The sequence below is a fragment of the Ictidomys tridecemlineatus genome, chromosome 11 (assembly GCF_052094955.1).
Source record: "Ictidomys tridecemlineatus isolate mIctTri1 chromosome 11, mIctTri1.hap1, whole genome shotgun sequence".
NCBI lineage: Eukaryota > Metazoa > Chordata > Mammalia > Rodentia > Sciuridae > Ictidomys > Ictidomys tridecemlineatus.
Genome location: NC_135487.1, coordinates 128090385 through 128104231, shown reverse-complemented (window position 1 = coordinate 128104231; position 13847 = coordinate 128090385). Strand labels below are relative to the sequence as shown.

At 42.0% G+C, this 13847-nt stretch overlaps 1 protein-coding gene across 17 annotated transcripts in view; it reads right to left on the bottom strand.

The window, feature by feature from the left end:
* Positions 1-13847, bottom strand: part of Tpm3 (tropomyosin 3) — a 33017-nt gene that overhangs the window by 8473 nt on the left and 10697 nt on the right. For 4 of the 17 annotated variants that reach the window (XM_078027506.1, XM_021730492.3, XM_078027507.1 and 1 more), the window contains 7 exons: positions 8642-8775; positions 6565-6682; positions 6387-6457; positions 5648-5723; positions 4159-4221; positions 3838-3907; positions 2563-2641 (listed from right to left, as the gene is read on the bottom strand). In XM_078027506.1, the coding sequence (XP_077883632.1) occupies positions 2563-2641; positions 3838-3907; positions 4159-4221; positions 5648-5723; positions 6387-6457; positions 6565-6682; positions 8642-8775 (611 nt within the window). Of the gene's footprint in view, positions 1-1699; positions 1896-2558; positions 2642-3837; positions 3908-4158; positions 4222-5024; positions 5101-5647; positions 5724-6386; positions 6458-6564; positions 6683-8641; positions 8776-13847 lie in introns of those variants that run through there. The other 13 variants (XM_005331284.5, XM_013361126.4, XM_005331289.5 and 10 more) reach the window with 6 other exon arrangements.

The following is a 13847-nucleotide window of genomic DNA, read 5'->3' as shown; positions in this document are numbered from 1 at the left end:
GTGTAGAGTAAGAATGCACCAAATTTAAAAACAAGAGTAGATTTGAATAATAAAGTAGGTAACATGCAAATATGGCAAATGTCATAAAAATGGTATGCAAATGACTGAGAATTGAAAGTCAACATTTTTATGTGGCACTTTTTTTGGGGGGTGGGTATTAGGGATTGAACTCAGAGGCACTCAAACACTGAGCCACATCCCCAGCCCCATTCTATATTTTACTTAGAGACAAGGTCTCACTGAGGTGCTTAGAGCCTTGCTTTCTGCTTGAGGCTGGCTTTGAACTCATGATCCTCCTGTCTCAGTCTCCTGGGCTGCTGGGATTATAGGCATGTGCCACTTCACCCAGCAAAAATTCAATCTTTTGGAACCCAGTGAAAATGAAGAGGCATTTTTTTTTTTTTAGTTGTCAGTGGATAGTGACCTATCTATCTATCTATTTATATGAGATGCTGAGAAGCAAACCCAGTGCTCACACATACTAGGCAAGCACTCTACCACTGAGCTATATAGCCTCAGCCCCCCAAGAGGTAAGTTTGAACATGTTTATTCAGTATCAACTGTGTGCCTTCTATCATGAGTCTTTACTAACCGAATCACCCCCACTGGAATCGATCTCTTCCCGCCTCTGAACACCCGCAGACTTTATTATCTACGGCACTCATTACAAAGGAGCTCCATCTTTATGCGTGTTTTCTCCTTCTGTTACTAGAGTTCAAACAACCTGAGACTGGGGATGGTGACTCCATCTTTGTGTCCTCACCCTAACCCTATATCTAGAAAATACCAATGTGTCTGCTGGATAAATCAACCTAGTGGCAGAAGAAATGGTATTGACAGAAAACTAAATTTGACATGAAACTTGAAGTTTTAAAACTAGAGAAAACTTTTCCACCTGGCCGTATCTACTTAAAATAAAAACAAGTTTCAAATATCTATTCTGGTAAGAAACTTCAATATTACATGAACAATACTTAAATTCTTGATTAGTACAACTGATAGCTACACTATTCAGACTGAATTATCTCTGCTGTGCATTGTTAACTGAAATGTTGATATTTAATTTCTATGATATGAACCAGGAACAATTGAGATTTATGTATATAATAAATCATTACCCTCACATGCACATTATTTGAAATATGAATAATTGTTTGTGTTAGTCTTTCCAATAATAATTTACCATTGTCTTATATCCCACTAGCACATGCTAGCAGGCCTCAAATATGTAAGAAAGGTTTAAAGAAAATGCAAAGCTGTTGAGAATTCAATCCATTTTGTGTTCTTCTGAGTAGGGATGATACAATTAGTCAATTTTAGTAGTAATGTACACAGGTCCACTGGGTGTCTGAGGATGCATTCTGAACCACTGAGAAAAGGATAAAGCATGTGTGATGGTCTTTCAACCTTACTGTGTCAAAGGAGGAGAACCTAAAGAGGGAATGGAAACAGTCTAAGCAGATTATTTAAGAGCTTGGAAGTGAAGGATTCAAGAACACTAGAATTCCTAACCCAGGGAACCTCTATTAGCCTCCCACTCTGACAGACTCCAATCAGGCAGGCTTAAATGTCAGGAAAAAATAGATACAAAAGTGGCTTTGATTCTACTGAGTCAACGGAGGGGGAGCCTATGATAACTGTTCTCCACATCACACCCCCAACGTTTTGCAGCAGCTTTGTCAATGACACAAATGCAGGGTGGCATGAGGCTTTCAGCAGCTTAGCATTTTAATTTGGGGTGGGGGTAGAATAGAGTACATAAGTTGCTTTGTGTCCCCTGCACCCTGATGCCTTGGGGACCAGCGAGGCTGACCAATAGAATCCAGAGCGAGAGTGGGCGCTGGGTTCCCCAGGAAGGGGCAGTTCCAGAACAGAGCAGAAACGATGGTAGTCATCTGTATAAAAAGTAAGGGTACTCTAGGTGAGAAGGACCGGCATCAATCTAGGTAACAATCTGGGAGAAAGAAGAGGAAATAAAGAGGCAGCAGCAGGAAATGATAAAACAGAGCCAGGCACTACAGCCTGTGAATTTGGCTTCTTTTCAGGGTTAATAGGAAGAAGAGGTAGATTAGCATCAAGGATCAGGGATCCACAGCAAACAGATGAAGTCCCCAACAACTCTTTTTGGTGCTGTTTACTGCTTGGCTTGCTTCTGGGACTCAGCTAGATTCTTAGGTGAATGCTCTTTCTCATCTCAGATGTTTATCCTGAACTTTGGCATTAGGGCGCACATCAAGAGGCTTGCTCTCTAGGCCCTATTTCCTTAGTTGTACAGATTCTACCTTTAGTAGAACCCCTTCTAAGAGGACAACATTTGAAAAACAATTAAGAAAAATCACTATAAAATAGACTAAGAATAAAAAATATCAGGGTTTTACCACCGATCCAAGATTAAATGCCTCCCCAGCTTTTGCCAAACAAAGTAACCAGCACCAATGTTTCAAAAGTAAAGGTAGAGAGTCTAGTTTCCAAAGGACAAAACGAAAGCACGCTATGCAAAGCCTGTACCCCCACCCACCCATGAGCCAAGATCCCAGCCCCACTCTGCTGTCAGATAGTTACATAGAAGTCATGTCATTGAGGGCGTGGTCCAGCTCCTCGCTAATGGCCTTGTACTTCAGTTTCTGGGCATAGAGCTCATCTGGACAGGCACAGGAACCACAGGGAGGAATGAGGGGACAGAGTAAAAGATATCAGAAGCAGATGAAGAGAGGGAATCATTAGAAATTAGGAAAAGTGCGACCATGGGTCTAACACCAGAAAACGTCTATGCTGGCAGCCACGACTGGCTATTCTTAGATCCACTGTTTTCTAGGACCAAATGCACTTCTTGATGCCTCTGTTCAGTTGTAGCAAGAATTCAGAACCTGGGCATAGTCCTGTTACCAAAGGCACTCAAGAGGATACCACTCCCACCCACTAGCCCAATTCCTACCAGTGATAATACTGAATTCAATAAACAGAAAAGGGAGAATGCACACATCCACAGTGACATTTCTTTGCCTACCAGCTGTGAACACTATTCATGGCCCCCTTTGCTCTACAAGTTGCCTCTTCAAACTATTTTAAAGAACATCCTAGGACAAAGAGCATACCAAGGGAGCACATCTCAGAGTTCTCAAAGCAAAAGACATTTTCCATTGTCATGGTGGATGCAGTTGTCAAATTGCAGGGACAGGAAGTATGTAGAAAGCCCCTGGTCAGTTCTGAGACAAGGTTATTTTACAGCTTCATCTCTTGGAGAGGTACCCTACAACTTGATTGGTGAATGGTACTGCTGAAAGTGGCCAGGGGGTGATATGCATCCTTGCTGCCTTTTGAAATCACGACTTCCATTTCAACTTGCCAACTAAGGATTTAGGATTACTCAATGAGAAGTAAATGCAGATATTACCAATCTCCTCAAAAGGAAGGAGGCAAAGTCCAAAATATTAGGCATTCTTATTTCATTACTACAGACTGAACCCAGAGGTGCTCTACTGCCACTGAGCCACATCCTTAGCCCTTTCTTTTTATTTAATTTTGAGACAGAGTCTCACTTAGGTGCCCAGGCTGGCCTTGAACTTGCAATCCTCCTGCCTCAGCCTCCCAAACTGCTGGGATTATAGGTGTGTGCCACAGCACCTGGTTAGATAGTCTTATTAAAGGGAAAGATTAAGTATAAAAATCCAATTCTAGGGTTTGATGCACTTCACTTGACTGTGTACAGGATGGGGCACATCATATGTGCCATGTCACTACCAATTCCCCTTGGTATACAAGAAAAAAGGTACATGGTCAATGGGCAAAATCCTCCTCTATATGTCTTTATTTTAATCCCTCCCCCAGGCTCCATACCTTCCAAATCATCAATTGTCTTTTCCAGTTTGGCTACCGATCTCTCGGCAAACTCAGCGCGGGTCTCTGCCTAGGGAAAACAAAAAACCAACCAGAATGTGAGATGACAAGTCAAAGAGAAGGATATCTATTTCTTCCATTTCCTACCTCCAGACTGGATTTGCAGAATCTAAACCAGCCAATCTAAGTCTACATTGATTTCTTAAATAACTTATTATTTAGCATATATTATTATATAATTATTATATATTATATAATTATATTATTATGTAATTTATTATATATTAATTTCTTATATATTTCATTAATCCCTCAACTCACCTCCTTGAGTTTATCAGTGAGAATCTTTATTTCTTCCTCATATTTGTCTTCTTTTTGAGAGTACTGTAAAGAAGTAGAATAAAAGTTTCAGAGTAGAAATTAGTCCTACAGATAATACCCCCCATGACATTGACTCCTATTATATTCTTTCTCTCTCTTTTTTTTTTTGTTTTTCTGCAGTGCTGGGGATTTAACACAGTGCCTTGTGCATGCCACATAAGAACCCTACCACTGAGCCACATCCCAGGCCCCTATATTTATTCTTATATTGAATATCTTCTTGTATTTAATATGCTGAATGACCTAAGAGTTAAGAGCAAGGCCCAATTTTAGACAACCAGTTCTTAAAGTCCATCTTTTTCTTTATAGCCATGATACCCTGAGAGTAGACCAGGACCTTTATTTTTAAACCAGAGTTAAGCTTTGATCTTACTCATATCAATGCAAAGTTTTTCCTTCCTACTGATGAATGAGCAGGAATAAAGATACCCTAAGTCAACATGACTAAAATACTTCCCCATGAAAATAAAGAGAAATCTGTCTTGATTGCTCATTAGTCTTAGAACTGATTCTGTTGCCCTATCTATTTATAAGAAAGTCTGTTAGGGCCCCCGATCATGCCTTTCAGTAAAGCAGCACCAGCCTGAGAGCACAAGACTCTAGGTGCCCAAGACCATGACATTATTTTAACTAAAGCAATCAAAGTGCACAGGAGATTGCATTAAACCCAGGATCTGGATGGACATCATGGGGAGGAAGAGGACATTTCTCACTGGATTATAAGAAATGGGTATCTCCAGTCTTTCATCAAGGGCAGGGCTGGGCCCAGGCCCCAAAGCCTGTCACCTTCACAAACCAGCCCCTACCTTCTCCGCCTGAGCCTCAAGAGACTTGAGGTTGTTGGTGACATTCTTCAGCTCCTCCTCCAGCTCAGAACACTTACTGTGAACATTTTAAATACCACAGGAGAGGAAAGGGGAAGAGGAAGAGAATAAAAAAAAAAGGGAGAGAGACACACAGACGTGAATTGAACCTATCATGTAGAGAGTTGGAAGGCATACTGGGGAAAGAGAAGTTCCTTGGTAATCTGAGCAAGCATTAACCCTCCTCCCTCTACCATGGAACACATCAGGAGCAGCTAGACCCTCCTGCTCAGAATGTCTGTATACTAATAAAGAAAGAACACTTGATAGAAACCACTATCAGGAACAAGTCACAACTACCTGGGGTAGAGGTGGGAATGGATGCCCAACCCCAACAGTCCCCCAAATCACCCCAAGGAAGGAGAGACCCTGTTGAGAGGCAGTGAAATAACTGGGAAAGAAAGGATGAAAGATGCCAAATAAGTGGAAAGTATGGAGCATTCCATGAAGAGATGAGAAAGCACTCAACAAGTCAACCGGTGGAGGGGAGGAAGCTGCAAAACAAAACAAAACCAAACAAAACCACACCATACAAGGAACCTCTCTGTGGGTTTAATGGTTAGTACCTTTTCTTCAGCAGCATTCAGACACTTCAGGTTCTGGTCCATCAGTCTGATCTGCTCATCCATCTCTCGGCAACGGCTGTTAGTGATAGTCACGGGGATGGCACAAGCCAGGTTGTGGGGAGGGAGAAAGGTGAAAAAGGAACACAGCAAAAAAACAAGCAGCAAAATGAAAAAAAAAAAAAAATTCACAAAAACATGAAAAAACACCACCATGGTCATGATATGTCATGTCTGGGAGAAGGGAATGCAAGGGAAGCACAAATATATATGCATCAGCACTGACTTTGTTATACAAGGCCAGGAAGGTACTGATGGGGAGAAGGTAATATCTGCCTCTGCCCGAAAGTTGCCCAGCAGATTGGCAAAGTGGTCAAAACAGAGACCAACTCTTAAGTCAGTATAGGCACTTCAACGCTTCAAGGAGAAAGACCTCCCAGGTGAAAGGACCCACAGTTATATAAAGGACCCACAGCGCCAGTTAACTGTTCACCATTATTAGTCTTTATATTCCCTCAATTTGTAAATCTTCCCAAGAAGAAATCAGCAAGCCTCATTTGTCACCTGGTAGGTGGTCAAGACAGTGAGGAAGCCCAAGAGTCTAAAAGCACTTATAGAAGACTTCTACCCTGTAGGCCCTGTTTAACAAGGTTGAAAGAATGCTCGTTTATACGTATCAGTGTCCAAGCCAAAAGGGAAGGGATGGAACAGTACAACAAGATCTGGGGAGTGAGATACTCACGACTCTGCCAGCTCAGCTCGTTCCTCTGTGCGTTCCAAGTCTCCTTCAATAATCACTAACTTACGAGCCACCTATAAGAACAGATTCAGGTACTGCTCAAGAAAGCAAAGAAGGAACCAGTTCCCTCCTGATTCTTTGCAGAAGCCTGATGTCACTGAATCAAGGAGGACAGACCTACCTCTTCATACTTCCTATCTGCTTCTTCTGCAATGTGCTTAGCTTCTTTGAGTTGGATTTCCTGGAGTTCCATCTTTTCTTCATCTTTTAGGGCCCGGTTTTCAATAACCTTCATACCTCTGCCAGAAAAAGGATGAACGCAGCACTGACACTCCATCCCAAGGGACTCACAGAATGGACTCAAAATTGCACCTTTTAAATCGAATTCCTCTCAGTCATTCAAATAGAAATTCTGTAGCACTACTTGCACACCTGAATTTGCTTCCTTCTTTCATTCTTTCTTTCTCCTTTCCCATTTCTTATAAAAATAATAGACACTTGGTAAGAAATTAAATACTTAAGTGTATAGGCTAAGGGCATAAAGTCAAAACTGTCTCCCTTCTCATTTCTAGTCTTGCTCAGAGGTAAGCCCTTCCTCAATCCCTGTTTCACATAGATACATGCAAAAAACTCCACCCCAACTTGCCCAAAAGAATCACATACTACACTACCCTTTCCACACTTTCCACCATATGGAAATGGTACCCACATAGCTTGTTCCTTTGCACAGCTACACAGTGTTAATTTTCCTAAAAGGGCACTTTTAATTCTGAAAAGCTTTAGTTCAATACCATGCAAGTTGTTATGTACCCTCTATTGTGATTTGGCTCTTGACCTTAGTCACACATTAAAATTACTGAGGCATTTTTAAAACAGCAGTGCCTGGACCTCTCTCGCAATTAATACCAACTGAAACGGGGTGGGATACAAGCATCCCCTTCTATGCACCCCCTCGATTCTAATAGTACATCCAGGATGAGAAGCTCATTTAGTAACTCAGGGAGGAACTGAGAATTTTAATTTCTACCAAGTGCCTAGATGTTGTTCATGCTGATGGTTTGAGACTTGACTTTGAGAGCCTATGTTAAAGGGGACTAATCTCACAAATGGAAGTGTGTGATCCACAAAGTGGAAGCCACATGGTGACTCCCTTTTAAGGAGTGTTAGGTCAGTATATAGGGGGGAAAATAAATAAATAAATAACATTACAAATGGTCAGAGGTCTAGGTAACCCTTACTGTATAAAAAGAAAAAAAAAAATCACAAAAACATGAAAAAACACCACCATGGTCATGATATGTCATGTCTGGGAAAAGGAAATACAAGGGAAGCACAAATATATATGCATCCGCACTGACTTGTATGTGGAAATTTTTGTACCAGTTCTGGTACAAAAAAACAGAAAGAATATGCAAAACAGAAGGAAAGAAGATTATCTATAATATAGGTTATCTTTTTTTTTAATTTTTTTTAAAGAGAGAGTGAGAGAGGAGAGAGAGAGAGGAGAGAGAGAATTTTTAATATTTATTTTTAGTTCTCGGCGGACACAACATCTTTGTTGGTATGTGGTGCTGAGGATCGAACCCGGGCCGCACGCATGCCAGGCGAGCGCGCTACCGCTTGAGCCACATCCCCAGCCCCAATCTTTTTTTAATATTTATTTTTTAGTTGAAGTTGGACACAATATCTTTATTTTATTTATTTATTTTTATATGGTGCTGATGATCGAACCCAGGGCCTCACACATGCTAGGCAAGCGCTGTACCGCTGAGCCACAAACCCCTGCCCTAGAGGTTAGCGTTTTTTAAAAAGAGGTCTGTCTTGAAGTGATACCACATACTTGCAATCCCAGCAACTCAGGGCTGAGACAGGAGGATTGCAAGTTCAAGGCCATCCTCGGCAATTTAGCGAGGTCCTCAGCAATTTAGCAAGACCCCACGCTCAAAATAAAAAGAACTAAACATGTGATTCAGTGATTAAGCACCCTTGCGCTAGATCTCTAATACCAAAAAAAAAAAACAAAAAACAGTGGTAGAGCTTGTGTGAGGCCGTGGGTTAAATCCTTAGCACCATAAAGAAACAAAAACAAAACACAAGTCTCTAGGGAAATTCTGTTCAGAGTCATTATGTACTTGTCTGTTTTTGTTTTTGTTTTGTCAAGGCCTTGTGCATGCAGGGCAAGTGCTCCATCCCTGAGCTACATCGCCAGCCTATGAAGTGCGCCTGAAATCCATATTCTCTCAGACTCCCCCACACACCTCTCACTCTCATCAGCAGCTTTTTCTGCTTCCTCCAGCTTTTGCAGGGCAGTAGCAAGGCGCTCCTGAGCACGGTCCAGCTCCTCTTCAACCAGTTGGATCCTTCGGTTCAAGGAGGCTACCTCAGCCTCAGCCTGCATTTGAATAAAAGAATGGAAAAGTTAAGCAATAAATTAATGGATGAAAAGAACAATGAAAAGAACTAAGACAGTAAGATTGGGGCTGACTACCCTGAAGAGGCAAGATTCTAGGGTAGAACCTGTCTTAGCTCAGATGCTAAAAGATCTAACAGGAGGAAGATATATATATGTATCTTCCTCCCTTTCCCACCAACGAACTCCCATATGTTCCACAGGAGGAGTGTTTAAAAACCTCAGTTCCTTGCCAGGCATGGGGGTGCGTGCCTATAAACCCAGCAACTTGGGAGACTAATGCAGGAGTATCATAAGTTCAAGGCCCATATGGGTAATTTATTAAGACCTTCAGTAACATAACCAGACCCTGTCTCAAAATAAAATTTAAAAAAACAAAAAACCCTCAGTTCTTGCCCAGATCAGTGACAGTACCCCATCTCCTCTTGGACTTAGTTCAAATTCCTAAAACATTGGGGTGAGAAAAGGTAGCCCGAAAAGGTTCTTTCTACCTGAATTCTGACTGGGAGGTACGTCTCACTCAGCAACTTTCTTGTAAATGTCTCATAAAATAGAAAATGAGCAAGGCTCTTAAAGAGAAAACCTTGGATTATCCATTAATTTATTGCTTAACTTGAGTTGTTAACCCTCTGATTTCCTTACTCTAAAATACCAGGAAGTAAACAAGCAAGAGAATGTTCACCAGACTAGCCTTCCAGTGGAAAGCAAAAGAATGGAACACTGGGATACCTTCCTCCATGCCTTCAACGTGCCTCCTCAACCCCTTGAGTTGCCAAGGAAGAGCTGTTTCTGGCTAAAAGTATCTGCTTTGGTGACATTACCAAAAACGAAACAATAACAACAAAAACCCACAAGTAAACATTCCACCACTCCTGCCTCCAAATTCCTGAATCCTTTCGATTTCTTTAGTCATCCCCTTACCTTCATTTTCCAATACAGTTTATATCAACCCTGTAACCGACTTCCAAGCTTGAGTGAGTAAATGTAAGGTCTGGCTATGGGGAGATGGGGTGTGGCTCAGTGATAGAGCACTCGCCTAGCATGTGCAAGGCCCTGGGGTTCGATCCTTAGCACCACATAAAAATAAAAATAAAGGTATTATGTCCAACTAAAAAATAAATATTAAAAAAAAAAAAAGGTCTGGCTATGGAATGAGAAACAAGGAAGGAGGGAGGCTGCCTGCACTGTGGACAGATTCTAAAGGTAGAAAAAGTCTCCTTCCTGTGATTGCTTTAAGTATGCAAGAATTTAATCTGCCCTGCAAACCACCCAGTTCAGATGCTTATCCAAGTGCCTGGTAAACATGATCTCTCCTCCACAGCTCGGACTGCCTGAATTCTATTACCCTGATTTCCTCCTAATAGGCAGGGTGGCAGCAGCTTAGAAATCTGGGCCACCAGTCCTATGGGGAAGGATATAGCCCAAAAGACTCCTGGTAACAACCAGGACTGGTACAAAAATTTCCACATACAAACATAGGAAGTTCAAGGGCCAGGGAAGGGGGGCAGGGAGTTGGGGCAAAAATCTAACCACCAGACTACAGGGAAAAAAATTGACAAGTCTACATAAGCTGAAACTACTAAGAAACCATTTGTGTCTCTAACCATACGATTCAAGACACCACAAAGACAAGTATTCTCTGGTTCTGTCTCTTCCAGGAAAACATATGTCCCCTAGGACAATACAGATTTCTCTTCCCAGACCAACAAGGCCAATCAGTCAAGATACAGGCTATCAGGCAGGAACTGAGAGATACTGCAGTACAATACAATTATTTACCCACTTTCAGACACTTAAAATGAAAACAAAATATGGAACTAGACTTGGGAGGAAGCTCATAAAATGCAAGTCCCCACCAGATCAGTAGTTACCCAAATTGGAGTAGAAGATAACAAGCTATGGGGGCAGGGTTGTAGTTTCCATGACAACAAGCTGGCTCAGGCAGTTTCTCCCACAAATCAGCATTTACAATAGAATTCTTCATAAGGCTGAAAAGGGAGGAGAAAACGCCTCTTGGTTCCCTTACAAGAGCATGCGCACACAAGACTATCAAAAGCAGAACCCAAGATGGGAGCCCTATGAAGTCTTCAGAGATCCCAAAGGTTGGGGCTCCAGGTCATCACTGTTTTTTCCCCTTCTCCCATAGAGAATCAGCAGAATTGCAGAACCCAAGATGGGAGCCCTATGAAGTCTTCAGAGATCCCAAAGGTTGGGGCTCCAGGTCATCACTGTTTTTTCCCCTTCTCCCATAGAGAATCAGCAGAATTGAGATCTGATACTCTTTTTAAAGAAATAAGGAAGACAACCTGACTTTCTTTCCCTTCAAGCCAGAGCCTATGCACAAGGCCTCTCCCTTTCAGGTCAACAAAAAAGAAAGTACTACCTTTTGCAAACCACACTGGCCCTGGGAAACATTAAATTTTGTGTTTCTAGTAAGCCTAGGTTTTAGCATGCTCACCCAGATACGGTCTTGGCCTTTCAGTCTACCCCCCTCTGGCCCAGCTTGGAAGATATAGTCTGAGGTCCTTCCCTTCAAGTAATAAAAGGATGCTTCAGGGCCCAGGAGGCAAAGATCTCAGGGGTGGTGGTGGAAGTGGAAGCCAACAGGAATTTGGTCACATTAGAAGATGGCTGACAGCAGCTCCAGCTATGCCAAAAGTTTGGTTTAAATGCTACCATCCTCCACTCCAGAGAAAGTCCCAAAGTAAACCACACTCCTAAAGGCAAGAAACTGACAGCGCACTGGTTCTCAGAGGCAGAACAGGGCCAAGGACAGAAGGGGATTTGCCTAAATCTGGCACTCTGCCACACTGGAGTTTCTCTTTTTAGATAAAAGCCACAGATGGAATTAAAAGGAAAAGAGAGTACTAGGAAAGTTAAGCTTGAGCCCTGTGCCTGTAAGGGACTGCTGGTACTCATTGTGTTCACAAAAAGATCTACCAGGGAGCTAGATATCATGTCCTTGGGGGAATTTAAATTTATCAAGCGGGAGGGAGGCATGTTGGGAGCAAGGGAATAGAACTGTTTGCTGGTCCCAAAGTAAACAAAGGTGGAGCCTAACTGGAGGCACTCAGAGCAAAGGGCTATTTGCTTCTCCCCTATGAGTGTGCTCTGGTATGGGGGCAGAGAATGGCAAGCAGCAGGAAAGCAAATCTAAACCAAAGGAAGGTGCTACCCACCAGACCCCACAAACATTCTAACCCTCTCCAGAGACTAGGAATTGGGGATTAAAGCCAGAATCAAAACAGCTGTTCAAAAGCTCACTCACTCCCCTCAACAAAATTCCTAAAATTTCAGGCCAGGACAAAAAAGGGAGGGGGGCTATTTTAAAAAGATAAGGTGAGGGCTAGGACTGTAGCTCAGTGTAGAGTTCATTCTCCTAGCCCCAGCCATTTGGGAGGCTGAGGCAGGAAGATCACTTGAGCTCATGAGTTCAGAGTTCAAGAAAAATCAAAAAGACCCCCTGTGGAAAGGAGGAAAAGGTTACAATGTTACATATGTAACATTTTTACCACCACAAATCGGGTTAAGAAGACGACCTGCATTTAAATTTTATATTGCCAGAAATACAAAGGAAACTCAAAACTAAAAGTGGATTTTAGAAGGTGCTACATTTAAAAAGGTCTATCTCCAGTTTGAGACCAGAAAAGATCCATCTTTTCAGAACAACTCCAGTGTCTCAGCTTTGATCTCATCCAGCTTCACAACATGGGCTGCTGGTATTCATACAAAGTAACTAAAAAAAATAATTGACAGTCCCACCAACAGCCTGAGATATCATCAGGGAGTGCTGAGCTTCCAGCTCTAGAGGGAGGAACCCGCAACACCCACATTCCAGAATGCCCTTAAGAGAATAACAGGGCTGGGAATCAAGCTTAGTGGTAAAGAGCTTGCCTAGCACACAGGAGGCCTTGGATTCAATTCCCAGCATGGGATGAAAAAACAAGTAGAATAACAGGTGGTTCAGGCATCCCTTTCCCTTCCTACCATCATTTTACCTCAGGAGAGTTTAAAGTTCACTAGAGCAGAAAGCCAAAAGATTATGTTCCCTCAGGCTAAGGAAGAGTAGATACTGGTTTCATCAATATTTAACTATCACCCTACTTCCCCACTTCCCCATTTTGAAAACTTCCTCACTAGACCTCAGCTCACTATGCAAATTTGGTAGGCTGAGTGAGGGAGGAAGCTACTTATGAAACTGCTCACTCTGTTGCTTTTCACCCCAGAATCACCAAGGAAAGGGGGAAAAAAGAGCCAAATTTTCCTGCAAGGAAATTACCAAATCTTGGGACACACAACATCATCTACCCAAAATTATTCTTAGAGTGCTCATATTTAAATGATGAGCCTAAGATGCTGCAGCTCAACATCCTCCATACTCTGTCTTCCCCTTTAAGGCTATCTGGTCTCCAGAGCAAAAGAGATGAGAAAGTGTCATTTGTTTGAGTCACTCAGCCAGTCCATCTCACTTGAATTGAAAATTAGAAGGTACGGGTATACTGAACAGAGGAAAAATACACCTAGAAAAAGGTAACTGAGGAAAACAAGCTGCAGCATCTCCATACTATTATAAAATACAAGTATCAACTTGGAGCACAGCTATAACTTCCCTTTCCCACCCCTTTCCAAATTTCACTTCTCCCCCCAAAAACACATTCTCAGTCACTCCCACTGGGGCATGAAGAAAAAAAAAAAAAAGAACCTATCAAGAGGAAGAACAAAAGAATATCAAGAAACCACAAGAGTTCTTTCATCAGGTCTTCACATCATTAGCAACAGTTACTTTAGGCTCATCCCCTGAAATCAAAGATTCAAGAGATCAGCTTCACCCACTAGACTGCACCCTAGATCTTGGAAAATATTATGGCTTACTAAAACTAGTCAACCACTTCTAAAAGGAAAACTCAAGAATCACCATTCATTCCACCAGCACTTTATGTTCCAACTTCCAGCTGAACAAATATTGAACTTTAAAAAAAAAAAAAAAAGACTGTATGGACAATTCGGAAAGTAGCAACTATTCTGTCTGCATCCACCACATTGCCCAGCTCAAT